The sequence below is a fragment of the Lissotriton helveticus genome, chromosome 5_1, assembly GCF_964261635.1.
Source record: "Lissotriton helveticus chromosome 5_1, aLisHel1.1, whole genome shotgun sequence".
NCBI lineage: Eukaryota > Metazoa > Chordata > Amphibia > Caudata > Salamandridae > Lissotriton > Lissotriton helveticus.
The window spans coordinates 1575597467-1575616660 of NC_136065.1; the positions used below are offsets into that span (position 1 = coordinate 1575597467).

The 19194-nt window shown below is 43.5% G+C and overlaps 1 protein-coding gene across 1 annotated transcript; it reads right to left on the reverse strand.

Annotated features, from left to right (window-relative positions):
- Positions 1 to 1741: 1741 nt before the first annotated feature.
- Positions 1742 to 16600, reverse strand: LOC144755605 (acidic mammalian chitinase-like). The gene is made up of 11 exons (XM_078644714.1): positions 16520 to 16600; positions 14802 to 14831; positions 12088 to 12289; positions 11117 to 11173; positions 10724 to 10889; positions 8826 to 8950; positions 6548 to 6671; positions 6268 to 6453; positions 5398 to 5514; positions 4469 to 4598; positions 1742 to 2099 (listed from the first exon to the last, which is right to left on the reverse strand). Exons 1-11 carry the CDS (start codon positions 16542 to 16544, stop codon positions 1831 to 1833), a joined length of 1431 nt encoding a protein of 476 aa, XP_078500840.1. The 5' UTR covers positions 16545 to 16600; the 3' UTR covers positions 1742 to 1830.
- Positions 16601 to 19194: the final 2594 nt, after the last annotated feature.

Here is a 19194-nt window from a genome sequence, read left to right on the forward strand (position 1 = left end):
ACCGCAAGAAACAGTTACTAGTCCACGCTCAAAAAATATCACACCCAACTTAACGAGGCAAGAAAGAAAATCCCTAGCTCTCACATTAGAAAACAGCTCCAACATCTGCAAAGAGCTCTGTTAACATTGTCAAAGACTTCTCCAACTCCTCAGCTGTCACCAGCTCCATCACCCCTTCGCAAGACCTCTCTGACTACTTCTCTAATTTCTTTCGCAACAAAATCCTCAAGATTTACAGCAACTTTGACCCCAATGTAAGACACAACAACTCATCAACCACCTGCCCACCACCACAAAATGGAACCACCAGATCACAAACTGGAAAACCCTCACCCCAGAAGACACAGCCGAAATCATGAGAACAATCCACTCCAGGGCCCCACCAACTCTTGCCCCCACAATATCTACTACCAAGTAGAAACTCTGATAGTTCCCACCTCACTACCATCATCAACACCTCCATGCAGAAACCACAGCACTCCAGACACAAAAGAGCTCAGCAACTTCACCCATCTCACTCCAGCCCTTCCCATCCAAAGTCGTGGAGAAAGCTATCCACAAACAACTCTCTAACAACTTAGAACAACACCACCTATTAGACAAGTCACCGTCTAGATTCTGTCGCAACCAGAGCATGGAAACCTATATCATTGCAACAACCGACGACATCCGGATCATTGTGGACAAAGGGGAACCACAGCACTCATAGTACTCAAACTCTCCACAGCCTTCAATATCGTCTTGTAAGGTGTATTCTTCTGTTAGCTGAGTGACATTCAGATCTTTTTTTGAGCACATTTAATGGTTCAGTGCTGCTCGGCTGCCTCTGTTCTTACGCTTGTCTTCAACACTGAATGCACATGCGCAGCTTCCAGTTTGCATTATTATGAGTAGGAGAGATCTCTAATCTTCACACACCCCACACAACAACTCTCATATAGGACTCCCGTTTCATCAAGCATGCACTCTGAAAGGGCACCCATGAACTCAATGTCGAATAGTGTGCTGCATGGACTCGTCATCTGTAATATAATGCTTAATGCTGCTTGGTTGACAGTCTAACATTATTCAACATATGGCATCACTCATCGTACTACACATAGAGTGAAGATGGCGTAATTCAGTGCTCTGGTGGGACTTTTATAATGAAGAGCTCTTAATGCCATGGTACTGACATTCTTTCTGTACATCACCATGGATATTGTGCAGGTGTTGATATTGTAGTACTGAAGAGTGAACAGCAATGTTCATGCTCTGTCACTTTATAATGTGGAAATCTTGAAAGTATGCGGTTGCATAGAGATCACCTTATGAATGGTTACTGTATAGTCTACCTCAAAAGAACTAAACCATGCTTCAAGCACACGAGAGGCGGTGGTGGTGTTTATATTTCAATTCCCCAGTTTATAATTTCACCGACAAGCATAGCATTTGAAACGTTGTCGATAGTTTTTTTAATCTTGGATCCCTAAGTGTAAGTCCTTGAGGATATTCATTTTCAGCTGAATGGTTGAGGTCCAAGGATATAGCTCCAAACCAAGAGGCAAAGGCAGTGTGAACGCTGGATGGACCCCATAAATATTTGTTTCCTGCTGCAAAGAACTTTCAAAGCAAGAGAAGGGCAGGAGTCAGATGACACACATTTTCCATTGTTATCTTGGAGAGAAAGTCCTGGAAAGAAAAGAATCCACATATCCCATATCCCCAAGAGAAAACAAACAAAAAATACTAAAGCAAATAGTTTGGCTGGACATTGATTTATTCGTTCAGTTGTGAATCAAGCCATTCTTTATTTCACAAAGCTCCAACAGGGCTTCTCAGGTGGTTATTTCATGGAAAGTCACAGCAATTGCAGCTTGGCTTAAACACTAATCCTGCAGCACATGACATAGGATATGTTATGTTATTAGCACACTGGTAAAACTTATTGGCGTTGGTTGGGTTGACGTAGAAACCATTGGCCTTGCCAGCACAGAAATTCATGTCAACATCTGCGCTCTGCGTTGTGGTTGTGATTGGTGGAGATGGGGTTATCGGTGGTGGAGTTGTTATCGGTGGGGGTGGTGTCGGACCACATGATGGGCAGCTGCTTTCAGAACCTAAAAAGAAATAGTCATAGATGTACAATTTAAAAACGTTGTATACCACCAGCAGCAGTTGTCTGATGACTGCTAAAAGTGAGACCACTGAAGAATAAAACAAGTCTTTTCTAAAGAAGTCACATGATCATGAAATATGAATTATGCCTATTGACAGTATTTTTAGGCCACCTTTATATATGAGATTGATGCTTGCTGGTCATGTACACAATGTCCAAAGCATGAAATACTGCAGAACAGATTATAATATTCATGCAGTTCCTGGGATATAGTACAGGAATATTGAGTTTTAAATACCATGCTATCATAGAGAATATATTGACAAAATATCAACAAGGTAGGTATGTAGTGGTAAGTACAGATTTATTAGAGAGATGTGGAGTTAAGAATCTTAGATTTAAATCTTAGATTTACACTCACCTATATATACTGAAGTCCACAATATTTTGGTTACCTATATTTTTGTTTCCAATATTTTGAAACACCATATTTCTGTAGTTGATATTGTCTGACATAAAACTGCTCCAAATATTGGCTTGTGCTGAGGTCTATTACAGTTCACCCTAACTCATCCTTAGAGTATACCCCTTACACCTCTCATTAAGGCTTTCAAAGTCTATAACAACTGTCTCCAAACAAAACTGATGAAAAAAAGTGTGTACTATTTTAAAGTAAATTAACTCTATTTTTAATTTTTAAGTCCTGTTTTTCCAAACCATATGGAATAGCACACTGCAAAGTACTTTGTCATAAAACAAGAATGTTTTGTCAAAAATGTAATACTTTTTCATATAATTGTGTTAAACTCCATGATTTTGCTCATAAGCACTTTTACTTATCAAATTTGGAGTTCAAGGCAGCAGTTCAAACTCCATGTTCTATCTGTGAACCGATCAATTGAACAAGAAGTCTATGTGACTTCATAATTATTCCTTATCGTCAAAGTCCAATAAAAAATAGGAAAACTTTGAGGGATTTATGAGAGGCGGTAGTGGCAAATAGTGACATTTGAAAGTGGCCGAGTATGTAGTAGCCGACGTGAGAAAGCTTAAAAGACAAACATTTTGGTTCAGCGTGGGTCCTCCTCCCGAGAAAAAAATTGAAAAAAGATTGGCAAATGGTGCATTTTAAAGCAAACAAATTTTGTGATAAAGCAATGCTTAAAAAGCAGTGGGAACATATAGCCTTGAGATATTAAACACATTAAAAACTGTCCCTTATCTTACTGCATTAATAGGTTCAACAGTTACTGTAATCTGTAAATTGTACAGCACAACAACTCCAGCCCTTAAAATTGTGTGCTTGTCCACTGTCTTGCACTGCATGAGGCATCAACTTTGGATGAAAAATCTCTAATCAAGCTTCGGGAAGCATGCACAGCTGCTGGCTGCAATCAATCATATTGAAAGATGTCCAAATAGGTCTTTAAGTGGGATGAAAAAAGGGGCTCTCTAAAAGGGAACATGTCAATTAAATTTCCATGATTGATTCCCATAGTGTGCCACCCAACCGGTATGTTGGTATCTCTCTGAGATGTAATGCATCCAGAGATATAACACAATAACTGACATACATCTAAAACCTGTCAGTACGATTGGCTTAGTCAATGGCTGTTAGCTATTTAAGATAAGTGAGTAACAACAATGATTTGCTATAAATAATTAACATTGGAAATGTTTCAATTCTGAAATTGTGAGTATGTGAATTAAATTGCATTGAGGCCTGTGAAAGGAATTCTGGCCTTCAGTTATGTTCACTTTATGTTAGAGATGTATGCTCTTTTTCTCCACACATCCCATCCATCTGCAAATCTTCAACCACCTCTCTTTCCTCTTCTGCGCCCTCCTTTTACTTTTCCCTGAATGCCCTTCTTTGCATCTCTTTCACTTCACCACATAAACTGTACTCACTCACAATTAAGCAATTTATTTCCTTTTGGGTTGCCTCATAAACATTTTGACATCTGTGTAACCCCTTCACACACATTTCTACAGAATTTCAATTGCAACTGGAATACATGACCATTGCGCAATGTGCTTTCGGACATGCCACTTTGCTTTGGCTTTCGCCTCAGAGCTCTCAGTCAAAGCCCCTTGTAAACACCTGGCACAGTTCAGAAAGTTGATTTACTGCCTGACTTCCGTCTTCAAAGCGAGGTGGGACAGGCAGCCTGGGACAGACAGCCAAGACTTAAATACATCAATCTGTTTAGAGATATGGTTGTATCTCTAAACAAATCAATCTATTTAATATTTTGCAGGACTGTGTAGGAATTTCAGTGGGGCGCAGCCATGAGGCAATTACAATAGGTTCTTTTGGGCTTAGACTCAATTGTGGATAAATAAGAGCAAGACTTGAAGCATATCTACCTGCCAAGAGATTCTTTAGCATGGTGATGAGAGGGTACTTCCCTTGACCACAGAAAGATCCACCAAAATCGTCCAGGTCAATAGCCCAAACCATGGCACCTCCAAAGTTATTCTCCTTCAAGAACTTCACCTAAGGATAAAAGATATGAGAAAGCAGCTAGAATCTTTCCTGATGAAAAAATCATTAGTTCAAAGAGTTCTAAAGTGGGTACCACCAGAGAAATATGTTTAAGTATCCAGGTTAATGTTAATATTAAACCAATGCACTGATTGTTACTATTCAGAGAAAATCTTCTAAGTCAAAGATCATCAACAATGTGTTCTCCCAATCTCTGATGTGGTGACCCCCAGAGGACATGCTGGTCAAACACAATTCCGCTGTGAAGGAAATTAGGGGATAATCTTTTCTCAAAAAGTATATATTCAAATTCAGTATTCTTTATTTCGAACAGGGGAGCTTGTAAAAGATAAAATGTGAATCTGCAGAATCATGTTATAAAATATTAAAGGTGAAATGGGCACTGTATGACCCTGATCTGCGGTACTTGGAGAAAGATCTTTCTACTATAAATTATAGACACAGCAGTCTTTAGGGCCACTGACACTCAGAGAAAATAAATGTGCATCAAATTTCAAGGAGATCAAATGTGTTCATGCCCAGATCTAAAGACAGCTCCCTTTAGGACCCAAATCTGGAATTAATGAAATGCTCAGTGTGTGTCCATGGATCCTAGGATTGTCCTTTGGTAGCTTCCAAGGTTTACGGTTGAACTCTTTGGCTAGGAAGATATAATTCTATATATGTTGTCAAAGATTGCAGTTAGAGTCGTCTGAATAGACTGCAAGAACCCTTGCCTCGGATGGCAAGTTTTTTTAATAATGTTTTGAATGGAAAGTTAATGATTAAAGATATAAAATGAAACACTCACTTTGCACTTGTAGCTACGCTCATCCTCATATCCGACCCATTCATTCCCTTTGCACGCGTATGAGATCTTCTGCTCTTCACTGCATCGCTTTGTAGCAGAGGGTAGGAATGTGCAAATCTGCAGAGAAAGTATTGTTACTGGTAATATCCACCCAGTGCCCTTACATTGTGTATTCCGAAAAATAACAGTTAAAGTAATGGTTACAGGTTGCTACTTGTCTATATAGATTGTAAATCTCTTGGGAAATGACGTTTTTGGTGCACATAAGTGGAACTTACAGGCATAAAGAAATCCCAGAAATCCGCTGTTAATGATTTAAAGGCTAAAGACCCCTGATTATTTCCACTCACTGATCAAACTTCGAATGTGGACAATCTGTTAGTATGGTATATTTCTCAGAGTTGTAATTGAATGTGATGGAGCAGAACAGTGGGCATTCAAGAGAGTGGAATGGCCATGCAGATTGTGATGAACAAGCACACATTTGTAAACTTTACCCAGGCATTTTTGCAAATCAGTTCCTACCCTGTAAACCTAGGTAAATGTGTAAATGTAAATACCCATTCAGGGTTTGAAAAGAAATTATACATTTACATTTTTCATAGATGTTATGGAGGAGAATTTTTCTCGAGGATAGTGTTGTTTCATATTCCCAGAGGGTTCTTCTGTGGAATGTCTTTGAAGAAGCCACTGAAGCAAGCATGGTGGACAGGGAGTTTGCCTTGACATTTACAATACTTGTGCCACCCTAGAAGGCACCTTTGTTGCGTGGCACATTCTCACAGAGACCTGTATGGTGTATTGTTTCCACATTATAACTGAACCACTAATATTCCGGCACATGACCATGAGAAATATGGAAAAACTTACCTCATAATGGGCCCAGAAGCCAGCTTCACGGGTGTAGGTTCCAGCAGATCCTGCCCCACCAGCCGGGGCACCAATTCTGCAATCAGCCGGATTAGGCAGGCGGAATGTTCGGCCATAGGTTGGGAACCCCATGATCAGTTTCTCGGCGGGAACACCGTTATCTCTCCAGTATTTCATTGCGTACTCCTGCCAATGCAAAAAGGAAAAGATCTTACCCTTTATGACTATTAAGCTTAAGGAGGTATATTAGCCAAGGAGAAGCACGTAGAGGTTTTCTTACGCAGTTGAAGTAAACAAAGTCCCATTTGTCTTCTGGCCCTGCATGGAGAGGGCTGTTGTGTCCTGTGAAGGTGTCCCAGCCTCCATGGAAGTCGTAGGTCATCACACTGATGAAATCGAGGACTCTGTAAGAGAATGAGCTTATTTAAAATCAGCTCATACTTTTGAGGTACAGCACCCTAGTACCTTTCTGACACAGCCACACACTAAGGGCCAGATGTAGGTAAATATATTTTACCGACTCATAAATACCGAATTTTACCGATTCGGTATTTATGAATCGGTAAAATATAAGGAGGGAGATGTAGGTAAATCCAGATGTGGATTTACCGAATCTGTAAAAGTCGGTATTTACCGATTCGGTAAATACCGACCGGTAATGCCAATTCATGCCTATGGGCTTTGAAGCCCATAGGAATGAATGGGCATTACCGATTCGGTATTTACCGAATCGGTAAATACCGAATTTCACAAGGGTGCAGGGGGTGTCACTTTGACACCCTCTAGCACCCCCAGAACAGGTTCGGGTGCCATGTGGCAGGCATACCTGCCCTAAGGGCAGGTCTGCCTGTCATATGGCACAGGTGTGCATGCACACATGTGCATGCACACCGGAATCGGTATTTTACCATCAAATTGAATTTGATGGTAAATTACCGATTCTGTAAGGCTTGTGGGACTCAGAAGAGTCCCACCTACATCTCAAAATTACCGAATCGGTAAAAATACCGATTCAGTAATTTACAGAATCGGTAAATTTACCGATCGGTAAATTTACCGATTCTGCCCCCTACATCTCAAAATCCAATTACCGGTCGGTAACGGCCGAATTCGGCCGTTACCGACCGGTAATTGGCCACCTACATCTGGCCCTTAATGTTGTCGGTGTACAATGGGAGTGAGTCGTTCAAAGTCAGAGACCTTGAAAGACCTCTGCACAAGGAAACACAATCTTCTGCCCCAGGTTTCTACCCAACAGGCATGGGAAGTCTCAAATTAAGAAGCATTCACACCCTACACTGTCCCTTAGGTTCTCTGGCTCAGGTCTGAGCAGCCCAGGCTGGTGGCTGCCTGCATGTATCAGTGTTAAGGAGGCACAATTCCAGGCCCCTGATCTGCAGACACATAAGTGTCAGCTGCCTCTAGGCGAACAGGTCGACTCCTCTTATCACTATCCAGTCTTTGCACAGCCCCTTGCACATGGAGTGCCCTGAATTTAAACACACTCATATTTGGCACATTGGGAAACTCTGGTACATAGGGACAGAGGGGCAGATATACTAGCCCCTTGAGCCACTTTTGCGTCACTTTTCGCATGTTAAAAGTGACGCAAAAGTGGCGCAAGGGGCCCGAGTTTTTTGTTTAAGTTCACATTATTAGATCTAGAGGACAGGAAATTATGTCAGTTCTGGTTCATGGCTACCAACTCAACCAGTAGCCCTGATCTTCTCTGATCAGTTACATAATGTAGCCCACAAATGGAGTCACCACTCTGTGCTTTAAATAATGGGTGTTAAGATTTCTTAACTCAATCACACTCTTTTTATTAACCTCCGAAGAACTAACATTTAAGTCAGGCCTGCTGAGAGTCAATTATGTGACCTAAAAGTTACCACGGACATTGCTCTGGGCGCTCAACCTACTGAGCTGTATTACTGGCTGTCATACGTTTGGTTGACCACATGTGAAGCTGGGATGGAGGGTATTTACCCAGAGATTTTTCAATAGAAGGAGATTGAACATTTAGGTGCATGTAGGGCCCCCTCACCTTTCCACAAGAATCTTCAGATGCTGGACCCTGCAACCCTCCTGAAGGACAGGGGCGGGTGGGCTGAGACAGAAGGGAAGCTTGCAACTGTTGGAGCCACCCCACTGTGACACAGGTTTCACATCTGGGCTCAAAGTCACCCAAATTGCTCATATGCACCTACTTTGTCACCCCGAGCCAATGAATGAGCACGGTGAGAGCCATCTTACTATCCCACCATGCAGTGACTCTGAGACTCTCCAACCCGGGTACGTCACCCCCACAACCGGAACACACTAGCCCAGGTCTTGGGTCTGATGCTTCTGCGTGATCTGCACACACCCAAGACTAGGGTTGGTTTTTGTGAGTATGGTGTGTAGACATTTTACCCAGAAACACTGCCGGGTTGTGTACGGCATTGGCAACAGGCTGTTGGGTCTGGCTAGATCGAGAGCCCCGAGGCTCGTCATCACTGAAGACACCTCACAAGGCACTACTTCCCAGGGCTCCAGGGCCGGGTCTCGGTACTTACTTCCCAACCTCAGCAATCTCATATCCGGCGTCGATGGTTCCTTTGCCGGCGGACACGGCTGCGGTGACCAGCAGCCGGGGGAGGTTCTTGTCCCGGCCCTCCTTCTCAAAAGCTGCCAGAAGTTCCTAGTCCGGCAGAGACAAATGAACAAGGTCTGTTAAGTCACCATTTTTTTACAGTAGCAATATCACCAGAAGTAGATATTTGCACTGATGACACTTGCAATTCTCTGAAAAATGGCATGTAAGTTCTGTATGTCTTTACCCACAGAGAGAGGCGCAGGTGGTGGGAGCATTGCCTGGCACTGAGTGGGCATACACATGCAAAGCACTGTTCCTAGGAAAAGTGTAATTCCAGATGGTCACTTGTGAAAAGGGCTGGAATTGTAGCCAAAGATTTACAAGCAATCCAGAATCCACACGTGCCAGAGACGTTCCCACAGATTCTGGGTAGTAATGAAGGATTACCTAATCAAGGGCTCTCAATCAGATTGGATAAAATTACAGGTGGCAGAGATGAGATAAAACTATATATTATATCTTGTGCAAGAACTGTGCTCGTTCTAACAAACAGATCTCAAACAAGGTGAGTCCATAAAGCCATGGTTCGGGCCGAACCAGGACGTCACTTTTGAAATCATTTGAAAAGAGGGATGGAGAAGTGGGTGCTTCGACGGCTCCTCCTTTTCCACAATCATCACGTTAACATTTACAGTGATAAATATTAACTAATGGACTGGGTATGAACCTTGAAAAACATTATCAATCAAAATAAAATGCGCAATAGCGTTCATACCTTTTTTATTTATTTATGTATTTATAAGTGGTGGAGGGAAGCAACATCAGGGCGCGTGTGGGCGCGTGGTGGTTCGGGGATAAAGCAAAACGGGAGACGAAGGGCAGCAGCAACACTGGAGTGTGAATTGGGGGCTCAAATGGGCGAAAGACATCAATTTGAAGCCGACAGGGAGAAAGCAATGAGCAAGAAGGCAACGAGGGGGAATCGGGGATAAGCATATGAATGAGAGAGAGGAACACAGAGAGAGTGGAAGTATATAGTAATGCGCCCGTGCTCCAGGGGCAGGACACCCACAAGAAGACGAAGGACAGTTTGAACAGCAAATGAATATGAAGAAATTAAATTAAATTAAAGGGCACTAAAGCTAACCATTGTTAAGCAATGGGCGGGCGCTAAGCTCACTCTAAAATAACAATAAGTCTCACGCTATCTAAGAGAAGACCTCATAGCTAAGCACATAAGCAAATACTGGCATTGCCAGTGCTCTCATGTGCCAAGGAGTGTAAGCACAGGCATTCACAAAGTATGTTTAAATATGTTACATGCACAAATGCTCTTAATTACATTAATGCCAGTCCTAGTGGCTTGACAGTGCAGGGAAAAAGTAGCAAGTAAACAAAAAAAATTCGGTATACAAGAAATAAATAATTGAATGTGTCAAACAGAATGATGACTAAGTGTGGTTTTCAGATGTAAAATGATCCCTGAGTATTCAAAGGAAACACTTCCTGGGAGACAGCTACAACATGAGGTTACACGGCAATGTTCCGCTAGGTGGAGCCAAAGCCCGCCACATGTATATTTCAAAGAATTGGCAAAATCATCCATAACACAGCAACACCGCTATCGAGCTAGACCTAAAAAAATCTATTTGATAAACCCGGGATAGCGGTTCAAGGCCTCCTTTAGTTTCCACCCACTGTCCAAGCCCAAACTACCCGTATCTCACGATGGGGCCCCAGTGCCACTGCGTGCAGCGGTGTTTACTGGTGAATGCGTCTGCCGTTTTATCCCAATGGGCCTCATGCAAGGCGCTCAAGTGAACGACCGTGAAAAACTAAATGAAGAATAGCATCTTAAAAGTGCACCCTCGCTCTCACCTCACACAAGATAGTGAATCGACGCTTGTCCTCTGGCGGGCTTCCTCTCGACCCCGGGTATTCGAAATCCAAATCTATTCCGTCGAAGTTGTACCTCCGCAGGTGCTCGATCACGGAGTCGATGAAGATTTTGCGGTTTCCAGCAGATGCGACCATTTCTGTAAACCTGCAACGATGAACGAAGGTTGGTGATCGTGGCGTTTGTAGATTAGAATTAGTGTGCAACTCTCACCATTCACGACTCCATCACATTTTACTTTTTTCACACCCACGTCGTCAGCAATACGATTTAAATCCGAATCATTGCCACTTTTATTGATATGCTCTTTCATTGTTGCCTTTTCCTCTTCTTTCCCCTTTTATCAACAATCCCCGGCCAGTAACCCTCCTTACTTCTGCGTGCCGAAGTTCCATCCTCCCACGGCGAGCAGGGTGAGCATCTGGGGGTTTCTATGCGATGGAATAAAAAGAAAACACAAATGCAGTTAGCTGTAGAGCGGGTGTGGGAGACTGACATCTGTCTGATTACATCATCTTAGGCACAGTTCTCCCACGGTCACAGGGAGGTTTCATCAGATTCTGGTCATGCAAACCTAGCAAGCCAGGCCCGCCAAGTAAGTATCTCTCATAATCCTCAGTGCCAGTAGGAGTCACATGGACGAGTGCCTCGTTCCATGGACACTGGAGAATGGGCAGGACACAAGGCTTACCTGCTGCTCATTGGCAGGCCTACAGACCCACACTTATTCCTTTCTAGCCTCTGTGGTCATCTGCTCCATGGTGACCGCACACCTACCCTCTGCATTGCACCTTCATCAGGTCAGCTTCTTGCATGTGCCTGAGGCTCTTCTGTGGGAGTTTACTGCATTGACTGTTCACCAGATTTCGAAGCAGTGGAGAGCTAGGGGAATGGTGTGGTGCATCGCTAGTGAGAGCGCAGTGCGTGTGAAGTTTGGATTCTCACTTGTAGCACAGGGCCACATTCTGATGCCATACTGGGAGAATAGGCCTAGGTTTGGAAGCCATTTCTGGAGTATTGTTCCCAGTTCTGCAGGTCACAGTGCCAGAACAGTGTAGAAGAGAGCTGGCAAGATGGTGTGAGGTCTTTGGAACAGAGAGGGAAGATGGCCCAGTGCGTTTATGGACATACCTGCCATTCAAAGGGACTCGCAACTACAAAAGGATAAATTGGCATCTTCATTAGTTAAAATATTCAATTTTGGGCATGTTGTTTTCCCCAGACTGATGCCTTGAACTTGCTTATTTCCTTTCTCCTTAATTCATTACCTGAAATCCCTGAGAAGTACCAACATACTCTTTACCACTTGATGGCACAGGTCTTCCAGACATTCGAGGTTACTTACACTTTCTTCAGGTTATTGTACTCGACGTAGAGGACGTCGTCATTCCACTCGTAAGGGGCGATCTTATGGCCGCTCATGGTGGCGAAGGCGTAGACTCCATGGGTGCAGAGGTGGGGGTCGACATTGTTTGGCTTGTACTTGGCGGGTTCTGGTCTGTACTGGGACCAGTTGGTGAAGTAACAGACCAGCTTGTAGGAAAAACCTTAAAGACAGAGAGCAGAGCTTAGAACCAGGCGGCATGGAAAAGCGGGAGTGCCGGGCACTCTGATTTTGTAATAAGTTGAGTTGATATGGAGACACACCAAGTCTCTTTGTTAGGGTGTGAGTTTTGACCTCTGATCGTCTCATTCAGTGTTTGGGGAATCCCACCTTTACCCACTCTGTCAAACATTGTTCAAGGTTAACAACTTGGGGCTCAGTCGCACTCCCTCTCACAGCCTCAAGCTCTCAGTCTCCCAATTAACTTCAATGTAGAGTCAAATCTGAAAATTATATTTTTTTCTGTGAAAACATGTTTTGGCTTAAAACTTACTGTGGATCTTGAGATATCTAGTTATGATAATCATACTGTTCCATTGAGAGGTGTTGAACCCACATCTTTGTTCACCCTGCCATGGTTAGATTTGCCTTGGAAATGTACATTTCTGGCTGTGGTGCTCTACAAATCCTATGCATTTGAACTTCCTAAAAGGTATTGCAGTGCCTCGTTATCACTTTACCGTTCCCACAAGAATGCTCAGAGTACATGTAAAATATGAAAAGCAAAGTGCACCTACTGCGCACAGAACACGAAGATGGCGAGCTGAACTGGTGACTTATGCTGCTACTGGCTACTTGTATTGGACCATGTGTGGCGTGAGCTTGTATTTTTACCTTTCATGAAGTATTGTGGTGGTGCGCTTGGTACAACGTCAAGAGCCCCCTGTACGAGGCTGTGGTCTTTTAAGATGGCTGAACATTTCTTGGAGTTAAGACTTAAGCTGTTGCAGTCGTGTTAGGAACACCTTTTCAAGAGAAGAGCACAAGAACAAAGGAGTTGTCCTCCTGGAAATGAGGAACTCTTACCACCAACACACATCAGGACCTTTCCAGAAGACCTTTTACAGAGTGGTTGGTGATATGGAGCAGAATGGAGTAGTAATTTAACTGGGTGATGTACTTAGAGGTGTCTGAAGATAGTGAGTGTGAGAGAGAATGAACTGTGGAAGACAGTAGCCATAGATTCTCTACTTCCTTCTGTGTGAAGATGTCCATCTTATCATACGTGCCAACATTTGGGAACAAGTAAGCAGGATATTTAGAAAAAAAGGTAGGGAAATTAATTTCCTATCACCTTGTATTGGGCTAGAACTAGTTTAAAGCAGGAGAAAGCTGCTATTACAGGAAGTATATGTTTCTGAAGCAATGAGTGTTGGTTTGCATGCCTTGTGCAGCTGTCTTGGTTGTATTTGGAGAGGAATTCCATGTGCTCGTATCAGAACTTGTTGATCTTTCTTTGTGTTATTAAGGGGAGGGCGTGCACTTGTACGCAAACCTTACATGAAATGTAGTGTTGCAGCAGAGGTTGGTAGTAGGGGTCAGGAGATAGTGTCAATCACTTTTCAACTGGTGAGATCTTCTTGTTTTTTCTTTATCAATGGTTCATTATTTTGTAATCAATTAAAGAAGCTCAACCATTCTCTGAGTTCTACCTTAATCTGTTATAACCTGACACTTTAATGTTTCGCTGGACTGCATGGGTCAAAGCAAACAACTACCCTGTTGCCACAGCTACCTGTAGCATACGAGTCTGTTGGAGGACGTTTTCTGAAAGTCTTGGAATGTGAAGATACTTGCATGGCGTTTGTCCAAATAAAGGGGATGCCAGGAAAGCTACACAACCAAAAGAGAGGTCGTTAATTTTCTACTAATTGCTATTGCTTGGCTCCCATTCCAGGATGGCTGCTGAGTTATTGGTTCAACTAATACAATAAAATATTCGAAAAGTTGTTGCATCGTTCTACTTTGTCACATCCTGGTACATCTTTGTATACACACCCAGTGCTAGGCGGGTCCAGGGAGATACATATCAATTCTGCTGTACTCTTTCTGATAGATGGAGAAAACACACTACAGTTGCTGTTAGTCAGTAGAACTTCGTGTTTTGTGAGACATTGAGGAAATCAAATAGTTTTATGTTCTGTGTATGTGCACTTGTTCTCTGTTTCTTACAGCTGTTTCTCATGATGGCCCCATCATTTCTTAAGTTCATTGTTTCTAATGGTGGGCATGTTAAACTGTACAAAAAAATACACAAACGTAAAAATGACAATAATGAATTGTCTTCAAGCGTTGTTGTTTTTGTTTTTCTTGGAAGCTCATTCTTAGCAGCACAAAATAGAAGTGCCAGTCCAGAATTCAAAAGGTATGTGTTCTCTGGTACCCAGAATGAAAGTCTCCTAGTCACACTATATACCTCACTCATCTATGATTAAAATAAATATGTATCCATATATGGGTATTTGTAAAGCTCAAACCTAGCTAAAGAGCAAAATATCCCTGAGTCTGGGCAGTACAAATGACATGTCACACAAGCCAGCGGACCATAAGTGTACTGTACAGCCCCTCCCAGGACATGCGCCAGGCCACTGCTGCTGACAGACATGCACTTCTCACACTGACAACATCCCAGGGATTGCTCAAACTTCTTTTAAAGGGACAGGCGTTCTTCTTACCTAGCTGCGCCTGCAGCAATAAGGCCAAACCTACAAAAAAAAAGAAAAGCATTGAAAAGCAATTTAGGCTTCTTGTTATAGTCACGGAGGACACAGCAAAAGTATGGGGCCGAGAGCATTACAGGCAGAGACAACAAATAAAGAAATAATATCAACGTGAAATGAAAACTATGCGGCATAACATTAGGATTCCTACAGCAACACGTAAAAAAACACAACATGGCACAAGGGGGTTCCACGCAACGTTATTCAACTCCTAGAAAGGTCTCAATAGTAAAGACCACACGTGCTTTCAAGAACATTCTTCATGATGCCTACTTGACGTCATCTGGCAACACATAAGAGGGGGCTTTAGCAGGCCCGGACTGGCCGTTGCGGGCACCGGGCAATCCCCCGGTGCAGAAAAATCGAGGGAACTTAAGGTTCTCATTAGCTAGCAGTGAACTGGAAGTTTTAAGCGGGAGGAAGGCAAAATGACTTCATTTTATGGTTAGAAACATTGAGAATCTACTGCCCTCATCAGGGTCATAACATGTATGATCACATTACTGGGGGACTGTCAAAGGAATGGAAGTGCCTGTGATTATAACTCCACCCCATTCCAGATCCAACCTTCTCCCCACCCCCACAACCCACACCTGCTGATGAAACCACATTTTCGGGTGGTTTTAAAAAAAAAATGTTTCTAAAGCAGTCCTTAGATACTTTGCACCCACTGGTAGAAGGGGATTTTAATTTCTGGGCAGCGCGCTCATCACAGGGCGAAGCCAGGTACCTCAAAGAAGACTGCAGCCACTCGGCTGTGTGAGCTCGTGCAGCCTGAAAAAGCCTGCTGTAAACAGAGATATTTTACCCGTATTACGAAACGTGCCTAAACCCACCAAAAAAATAATAATTTTACCCATCAAACAGAAATGACAATCAAACCCTGTTACCTTCTGGGCACATAAAATTTGTAGTGAATCCGGTGCTACACAGACCCCACCATAATCACAAATTCCTATCTAGTGCTTACTACTAAATGAATATTTTTTGGGTGGGGTTAGGCACGTTTCATACTTCAACAGACTTGTTAATACCTCCACACACCAGTGAGATTTAGATGCCTTAAGTGTATAACTACACAAACAGAAGAGAGATATTAGGGAAGGATCTAAATATTTAATGTGTGTAACTGTAGCAGGGAGAGATACAAGGTACACGAAAAGTATTTAAATGCCTCAGGTGTATCAATACAGCAGATAACTTGAAGCTATAAGGGAAGATGTTTGTACCTCAAGTGCATCAGTACGACAGAGAGATGGGCGGTATTAGGGTACTATAACTCAGGAGGTGTGTTAATACCTCAGAGGAGATAGATGGGAGATACGAGGGAGCAATTAAGTATCGAAGGTGTATAAATACAGCAGATAGAGAGAGGCGGTATAAGGGAGGGAGGCATTTAAAACCGCAGCAGTATAAACACAGCAGAGGAAAGTACAATGGATCAGGATGAATGGCAGGCTCTTCAGTGGAAGTGGGCGGTGCCTGGACCGGCATCCCGCAGGAGCGGCGGCAGCAGCCCAAAGACCAGATTGCACGAGGCCCAGGTCAGTCAGAAGTAGGTGGGTCCTCTCAGCAGGAGGGCAGAGGCCCCGCGAGGGTGAGCAGGGTCTGTCTGTAGTGTTGGCCCAGGGTCTGCGGGGGCCGTCTGCAGTGAGGTCAGAGGCATGTCTCACCTGCCCAGAGCAGTATCTTGTCCATGGCTGTGCTGTGGGTAGACTCCGCACTCTGCCCGGCGCCGGCTCACGCTTTTATAGGAAGGGGCCGCCTGTAATCAGCGTGGGGCCCGCACACCTGCTGAAAGGCCTTCCAGAGCTCGCACGCGCCTTCGATAACACAGAGAGGGGGGATTACCTGACGTGTCTGGGCCCTGACCCTGGCCTCTAGGAATGCGGAGCCCACAACTGTAAGGTGCAAGGCCGCCCCAGCGGGGGGTGGGAGAGAGGGGGGGGGGCTTTAATGTAAGGAGGACCGCGAGAAAACTGCTCCACGGCAGAGCTGCTGTTTCTTGCAAACCAAGGCCTCCAGATAGCATGCACACATGGCCTATGGATGGTGGAAGGAGAACCCATTAACATCTATCCGGACTATACAGTGGTGTTTCAAAGACAGACGTAGTCCTTCTTGTGGGTCAAACAACATTCGAAAAGGCTAGATGTCCAATATGCCTTGCTGTTCCTGGCAAAATTGACGATCATTGACAAGGAACACACACACTACTTTCCCTCTGCAATGGAGGCCTGGGAATGGCTTGAACTAAAAGGATACCAACTACGAACTGAGAGGGGTGAGGCCACTCAGCCCCACCCTTGGCAGGAACAGCGGTGGCACTGATGGAGGAGACCTACAACAGGCTCCATGGCCGGAGTCCGAGAACAGATGGATGTCATTAGCCAACATGGGGCCTTACTCCACAGGTGAAAGGGGGTAACAAAACAGTGGCTCAGGAAGGGGACACTGCCCAGAGTTACACCTATGAAATTGGATGAGATAATTTAAAATTTGTATTTTTAAACACAGCCAAGGTGCTCTAGAGTAAACATTGGTCTATCTCGTGCCTGCCTGGGAGGTCAGGGAACTGCTACAGGCCACATCTTGCCTGAAATAGTGAACCTGTATCTACACATTCCTGATGTTTGTGTTTTATTCAGTGAGTGAAGAAAGTTCCCCTTGGGTAAATTTCTTAACAGAGATCCTAGCTTGAAGAAACATTTACCCGGATGCACTCTTATTTTCACTCATCACTATCCACACATTTCAGGATTAAGACACATGTAATAGGGAAATCATTATGACACGTAATGTTTAAAAAAATATATGACATATATTTATTATTCACAATACTAAATGTATCAATAAAAATAAGGGAATAGCCCGTCAATCAATGCAATTGGTATCACAAAAATTCATAAAAGCACAAAGCAATAAAATATTAATCACAGTATCCATGAAAGTATAAAAGGAGTGAAAAAACAAAAGCTAGACAAAACAACTCAGTCTTAACAGTTTACACATCCGTTATACTATCATATTAAGGGCATGGAGTTAAGCAGTCTGTAATTAGCTTTTTTGCACCACTGCCCCATGGGCGGATTGTGTATAAAAATCTAGCGTCGACGCGTTTCGATGGAGAAAACTTTATAGATCCATCTTTTTCAAGACTCTGATATAAACACTCTGTATCTTGTAAAACATTTTCATGCAGACACCTGCTATTAAAAAAAGGGAGACTCCCTTAATTGTACTATTTCATAATCTTTTACGTTGGAAGTAGTAATAGAAATCCAAATGTGGCGAAGGCCCCCAAACAGCTTTCTGCTACATATAGCGGGAGTCGCAGTATGTACGGTATACTTCCATGTCAAGACTGGTTATATCTTGTAAATAAGTCTTCCCTATAGTTTTGCCTTTAACCCCTTCCACGCTCATGACAAGCTCAGCTCGTCATGAGCCATGGTTCTCGTGTGCTCATGACAAGCTGAGCTCGTCACGACCGTTAGAACGCTTGCACGCTGGGCAAATTCCCCTGCTGTGCGAGCGTTCTAATGAAATGGGTGTGGTCATGACGAGCTCAGCTCGTCATGAGCACACGACCACCGTGGCTCATGACGAGCTGAGCTCGTCATGAGCACCGGGGTGCAGTGCGTGCCCCCCCACCCCCCAGCACGGCAGGGGAAGGACCCCAGCAGCCAAGCGGTTAATAGGGAACTCGAAGCGTGGTAGGTTGACCGCTTGATTCTATAAATGAAACTCTCTCAGTCTGTCTTATGTCACATTCGGAGATATAGACAAAAACGGTCCCTTTACTCGTTAGGAATCCGTAATGATGTATTACCGGTATGTGTGGTCTTCTCCCTCAGTTCAGTCTGTCTAGACAGGCTGAACTGAGGGAGAAGACCGCACATTCCGGCAATACATGATTGCGGATCCCTAACGAGTAAAAGGACCGTTTATGTCTATATCTCCTAATGTGACATAAGACAGACTGAGAGAGTATCATATATAGAATCAAGCGGTCATTCTACCACGCTTCGAGTTCCCTATTAAAGGCAAAACTATAGGGAAGATTTATGTACAAGATATAACCAGTCTTGACATGGAAGTATACCGTGCATACTGCGACTTCCGCTATATGTAGCAGAAAGCTGTTTGGGGGCCTTCGCCACATTTGGATTTCTATTACTACTTCCAACGTAAAAGATTACAAAATAGTACAACTAAGGGAGTCTCCCTTTTTTAATAGCAGGTGTCTGCATGAAAATGTTTTACAAGATACAGAGTGTTTATACCAGAGTCTTGAAAAAGATGGATCTATAAGGTTTTCTCCATCGAAACGCGTCGACGCTAGATC

Coding starts and splice junctions, on each gene's coding strand:
- LOC144755605 (XM_078644714.1), bottom strand. CDS start 16,544: ATGGACAAGATACTGCTCTGGGCAG. Junction 14,832..16,519: donor CAAGATACTGCTCTGGGCAG/GTGAGACATGCC, acceptor TTTTTTTTGTAG/GTTTGGCCTTATTGCTGCAG. Junction 4,599..5,397: donor AGCGTAGCTACAAGTGCAAA/GTGAGTGTTTCA, acceptor TTTTATCCTTAG/GTGAAGTTCTTGAAGGAGAA.